At 44.0% G+C, this 6024-nt stretch overlaps 2 protein-coding genes across 3 annotated transcripts in view; both read right to left on the reverse strand.

Annotated features, from left to right (window-relative positions):
* Positions 1-222, reverse strand: part of PPIE (peptidylprolyl isomerase E) — a 9880-nt gene extending 9658 nt beyond the window's left edge. The window contains exon 1 of the mRNA XM_019512359.1: positions 177-222. Coding sequence (XP_019367904.1) covers positions 177-207 — 31 coding nt within the window. The 5' untranslated portion in view covers positions 208-222. The remainder of the gene's footprint in view (positions 1-176) is intronic.
* Positions 223-3262: 3040 nt separating this feature from the next.
* The window catches only part of PABPC4 (poly(A) binding protein cytoplasmic 4), a 25551-nt gene continuing 22789 nt past the window's right edge, over positions 3263-6024 (reverse strand). For both annotated transcript variants that reach the window (XM_019512363.1, XM_019512362.1), the window contains 4 exons: positions 5397-5490; positions 4826-4956; positions 4639-4738; positions 3263-3635 (listed from right to left, as the gene is read on the reverse strand). In XM_019512363.1, coding sequence (XP_019367908.1) covers positions 4652-4738; positions 4826-4956; positions 5397-5490 — 312 coding nt within the window. In that variant the 3' untranslated portion in view covers positions 3263-3635; positions 4639-4651. The remainder of the gene's footprint in view (positions 3636-4638; positions 4739-4825; positions 4957-5396; positions 5491-6024) is intronic.

Genomic DNA, 6024 nt, shown 5'->3' on the forward strand with positions numbered 1-6024 from the left:
GGGGGGGGGGGGAGAGAGCCCCCTCACAACACAGATTTCCAAGCGCCTCTGACGGGCCGCCACAGGCACAAGTCCTGCTGCCTTTTGGCCTTGCACCAAAGTTCACTTGTATTCGCCAATGTTCACAACTGACCCCACAGAGCCCTATACCCCGCCCACGGGGTCCCGCTCCTCACCCACATACAGCACCCGCTTGGTGGCCGCCATCTTCGCTCCCAGCAGCCCCCGCGCGACGCCCCCCCCGCGGGGCATTGGGCAGTGCCGCGCTCGGCCACGCCCCCGGGCCGCGCCGGGCCTCGGCGAGGGGTGCGTACGCGCTTTCGTCACACGCCAGGTTCGCTCCGCCTCCTGCCCGCGCGCGGTGCGTCTGTACACACGCACGTGTAGGAGGGGGAGGTGCGTGACGCGTACACTCGCCCTCTCTGTGCACGTGCGTTGTATAGCACCGGCCTTTGGGAGCTTCGGGTCGTCTATATATATACACACAACACACCCTAGCCACCCACTGCACACCCACACTATACACACGCACCACACCCTCACTACACGTACACTACACACACAATGAAGCTCACAAAAGCTTGTGCCAATGTACGTATACAGTATAGGTGTGTGTACACACGTACACACACACACACACACACACAGTAACAAGCTGTTATATATATGGTACATAGACAAACCAAAGGATGTGTGTGCACATGCACAGGTGGTATATTTAATATATACGCATACTCGTCTGAAGTTCACATCAGTTAGAAGTACTAGTCATACTAGTTAGAAGTATAGACTCATCCAATGCATGTACAGATGGTATGCATAATCACATAATCAATACACATGTAGCTGAAGCTCATAAACATTTGTGCTATAGTGTGTATGTCTATATATGTAGACACCCATCTCACATTGGGTGAGATGTATGTGCACACGCATCCTTTGGTTTGTCTATGTACCATATAACACAACAGCTTGTTAGTGTGTGTGTGTGTGGATACACACACCTATACTGTACTGTATATGTACATAGTTTGGCACAAGCTTCCATGAGCTTCTGTGTATATAGTGTATGCGGTGTTGTGTGTGTATAATGTATGTGTAGTGAGCGTGTGGTGTGTGCGCATAATGCAAATGTGTGGGTGTAGTGTGTGTATGCATATTCACAGCACGTTTGTGAGCTTCAGCTACATGCGTGTGTATAGATTATGTAATTACGTATACCATGTGAGCGCACACTGGGCGAGTCTATACTTCTAACTATAGAGTATAATGCGCATCTAGTAGGTAAGGATACACAACACACACCATAGTACAAACTTGTGAGCTTCAGCTGTGTGCGCTACACTCCCCTTCCTTCAGTCTATAAAGTATAAATCTAATCTATCCTGCCTTCTAACATGGTTATTGTACCTAATTACCCATTGCTGAAAGGATAATGCAATTCCCCTCCATCACCACAGTTCTCTCACCTGTAGGTTAAAAAAAAATCTCTGACTCCAAAATTATTCATTTTTTCATTGAGTCAATGTTTTGTGAGACCTGCAGCATAAGCTACTTGGTATGGCTAACTAGGAGCTTAGACAGCATCTAATGAAGTGAACTTCAGCCCATGAAAGTTTGTGCTCCATATTGCATCTAATTTAGCTGGTCTGGAAGGGGCATACATCTACCCTGCTTTCTGCCTTACTTCAGACCAATACAGCTAACTGCCTCTAACCAGGAGCCTGACAGTAGTTTCTCTGATGATCTTCTGCGTAAGGCAGCTGCACAGCAGTTTGCTGAGGCGTGGTTTGGATTAATCCCAAATTAAGCAAAGCAGCTAGGGTAAATTTATGAAGTACAGTTGTAAAGAAAAAAGATGCATTAGAAGTAGTTATCTCAAAGCAGCAGGTCCAAGGTACAAGCTAGATTTCTCTGGATCTCTACCACTAGATTGCTTAATTCTTTATCTAGGACACAGTATTGAAACTGAAACCTTCCTTTCTTGATTTTCAGCCTATCAACAGGAGACCCAAGACACTGCGCCTTGCTGTGCTGCTGTTCTGCAAGCTTGTTCTATTCTTGGGCTTGGACACAGACTGTTAAGTACCAGATTTCTAAATGGGTTTCTTGCATATTTAACACCATGGTTTGCTCATAACCGTGCAGCAGGCAGGCAAAATGGCACATCAGTGTTGCATTTATACCCCCAAAATCAAAAGAACCATTTGCACTTTTCTAGCACCACTCACCTAATGGTCTCAAATGGTCTGTAAACATGAATTAAACCGCTGCTCCCCTGAGCAGGCACCCTTATTTTACAGCGTTATCTAGTACATGCTCAGCATTTCAGTGGTTTTCCGTTAGTAAAATCTTCAAGTCACTGGACAGTCTCAATTCCTCCCTTCTTTCTTCATCTGGGCTGTGCTTGTGCTCTCCTGTACTCATGTTTATACCACACTCCATTCCAAAGGCTCACCCCAACAACATCACAAAGCACACACTAGTCCTACTGTCACTGAAAGGCAGCCATCTATCTCTAAGGTACAGCATACACTTACCAGCACAACACTACATTTGTGACTATTAAAAGGAAATGACAAGGTTCTAGGGAAATATAGGGGTTGAAATACCATAGAGAGATGAAGAAATACAAAAGCTTAACATCAACAGAAACAAAAAGGAACTGTCAGATTGAAAGGAAGAGAAGAAAAGAACACAAGACTTCTATGCACATTGATTTGGGTCAAGGGAGCACTGCTGATGGTCCATAAATACCTGTCTTCATGTATATTTCAGAGTACTGGGTACATCTTTAACTGTTAAATTGGTTAGTTACATTGGATTTCTTAATAAAGTATTAAAAAGTGTCAGTATCCAATTAAAAGTGTACCTCAGTTCCTCCTACACAGTATGTAGTCACGCAGAATAAAAAACTATCAAAATCACTTCATCTCGTAGACTGCTGTGGGATTTTTAAATGAAAAAAGTGAGCAAACCCTCTTTCTGTGCTTCATCTGAAAAATGTTGCCCAAGACCACCTCAGAGGGCAGGGGTCCACTTAAATAAACTCAGTTACAACCACCTTACAGTTTCTTTGAAGATCCAAAACAGGGCACAGCTTGAAGTCATAATTTGAAGTGGAGTTTGGCCTAGCCACTTGTTAACTTAAACAGAATAATAGGATTAAACGTTTAAAACCACGATTCAATCGGACAGTAATTACCTAACAGTTTACTTCTGACAAGCTGAATAAATCCAGGATAGTTAAGCACACCAGGGGGAAGAGACCCATTTAGTGAAAGTTTTTATTCCTTTATTGATAAACACTTTCCAGATTTTGCAAACTGGATTGTTCAGTTAAAACCAAAACCACAAAAAACTTTCAATCAGAAATCCTCGATGTCCTGCTTAGAAAAGACAAAGGTTAAACTCTGTCCTGGCCACAAAGGAAAAGCTTGCAAACTTAATCCTGGTCTTGGAAATCTAAAGCTTCATGGAATTGATTTTTTTTTAAATAAGATTTTAAAGGTTAATTTACAAAATGCAATATGGTTATTTGATATGCATGTTGCGGAGATCTGCAGGACAATTAAGAGTATCTTCAAACATCTTGAGCTGATGTCTATGAAGGGGCTATTTGGCTTCTTTGCATCCTGTGCAGGGAAAAAGGTTAGAAAATTAGTTTGCTCTTTTCCCTCCCCATACAGGCGTCTTGGTTTAGTGCAAACTAACAGTAATTTAAACATGACCAGCCCATTCAAAATTCCCAGATAACTTCTTATTCCTCTCACAGTGTATGTTTCTATCTCCACAACATTATGCTGAAGGTGGAAATATGAAAACTTTGTGATGAGGGAATAATTATTTTATATAGTAAGTGACAAGTAACGGCCAAGCTGCATAGCGCACACTTTTACAACACGTATGCATGGTGTGTTTTCATTTTAAGCCAGTGCCTTCCCAAATGGAAGATTTCCCATAATCCTTTACTGCCAGTGCTCTGGCAGCAGTCCTGTAGAAAATGCCTTAAAATTCCTGCTAACTCCACACACATCCATGTTAAAGAACTCATAAATGAAACAGTTAAAGAAAAGCATATGAACATCCAGTCCTAGTCTAAAAGATACCCATCTAAAAGCGCATGGGGGAAAAAAGAAAATCAAAAGCTTCTATAAGAATCACTTGGCAACTAGCAAAAGCAGAAAAAAAAAAATGAACCACACAGCAAGTCATGCCAAGCTTGAATAACCCTGTGCATTTCGGTACTATTCTTGTCTACCTCAGGGTAACTGTCAGGACAAGACATGGACATTAGCAGCATACCTGGGTTTGGACAAAAATTGCTCAAGTGTCTTGCAGCTCTGGTCTCATTTTGATGAATTCTATTCCCCGACACAGGTGAATGATTTAAAGGGCTTTATGAATCCCATGTCAGCACATTTTAATCTTCCGAACGTTTGCTTGCCGTAAGGAACTACCTTCTTTTTTATGGGCTTATTTCTTCAAGATTAAAAGTGGAAGTTTCTATTTACAAAACGTAGTCTGGCATCTAATGCCATTATACCTGGGACCTAACCCCACTTCTTGGCAGTTTATATCCTCCCAAACTATGTTCCAGTGGATCTGAGGTTAAGAACTTCTACCTAACATACTCACCAGTCTTCCTGGTTTAAGAGGTAGCAGCAACCACGCCCACCTTCTGGGCAGCTTCTTTCTTGGCTTGGTGAGCCTGCAACACAGCAACAGCCTCCTCCACCTAGGGAAGACAAATTGCCAGGTAAGATCCATCATCTTTAACAAAAATCACTCAATCCAAACTACCTTGAGAAGTGGGAGAATCTACCTTTGACCGGAGGGATTCTGGAGACTCCAGCATGTGCAGTAGCTCTGAATTGTCAATCTCTAGCAGCATTCCTGTGATCTTCCCCGCAAGGCTGGGGTGCATAGCTTGAATCAGGGGGAACAAGCGTTCTCCTAGGAAAGTAAAGTTCAAATGGTCTTTGCAGGGTGCTCTCACAGATCCTTTGCAACAGCTAACAAGGAAAGCAGATCAGCACCTATCGAAGTTTTAAAGTAGAGCAAACACTAGCTTTACATTTCCATGACATCTAATTTCTATGTCCCACCCCGATCCTTTTTTAACTACTAGTTTTAGGGAACACTAGATGTTTTCATGTCTAAGTCAGAATGCCCAACTACCATCATTTTTAAGCATCACTGTATCTACACCCAAACTACTGTGTGTAGGGGCTAGTAAAACACCCCTTATTTTCACAAAAAGGAGCCTCGTGCATCCCAGTTGCCCGAGACTTTGTGCTTTAAAAAGCTCTGAAGTCAAACATGATAATGAGAAATGTGTTCAGCTTCCTCATTGTGCAGAAGGCAGCAGGACTGACTTCCGAAGTATCACTTACCCAGCATCTGTTTCTGCTCCTGGGGAGGGGCAGCAGCCAGCATGGAAGCTGTTAAAGGTTCCTGTCCCTGCACGTGTACTGCAGGCTGAGGTGCCTAAAAGCAAGCCGAAAAAGCAGCATTAGGCTGGCTGCTTTGTATTTAAAGGTCAGTGAGACAATACATTATGCCTCTTCCAGGACACATCAGCCCCTAGCAGAACCTGTACAACTGGGAAGGCCTACATCGGGCCCCTGGGGAGGCACACCTGGGCCAAGGGTTAGCGAGGATTTAGTTAGGGAGCTTCTGGAGGGGCTGGACGTATTCAAGTCAGCCGGTCCGGATGATCTCCACCCTAGAGTTCTAAAGGAATTGGCCGAGGTCATTGCAGGACCCCTGGCACAGCTTTACGAGCACTCATGGTGCTCTGGAGTGGTGCCGGAGGACTGGAAGAGGGCCAATGTGGTTCCCATCTTCAAAAAAGGGAGGAAGGAGGACCTGGGAAACTACAGGCCAGTTAGTCTTACCTCGATCCTAGGCAAGCTGTTCAAGAAAATTATTCTGGCACACATCCAGGAGGGGACAGCAAGGGACTGCATGCTTAGGGGCAACCAACACAGGTTCATCAGTGGCAGGTCCTGTCAGACCAAC

This window comes from Gavialis gangeticus, unplaced genomic scaffold (genome assembly GCF_001723915.1).
Source record: "Gavialis gangeticus isolate Ggan-Ray unplaced genomic scaffold, GavGan_comp1, whole genome shotgun sequence".
In the NCBI taxonomy this organism is placed as follows: Eukaryota; Metazoa; Chordata; order Crocodylia; family Gavialidae; genus Gavialis; species Gavialis gangeticus.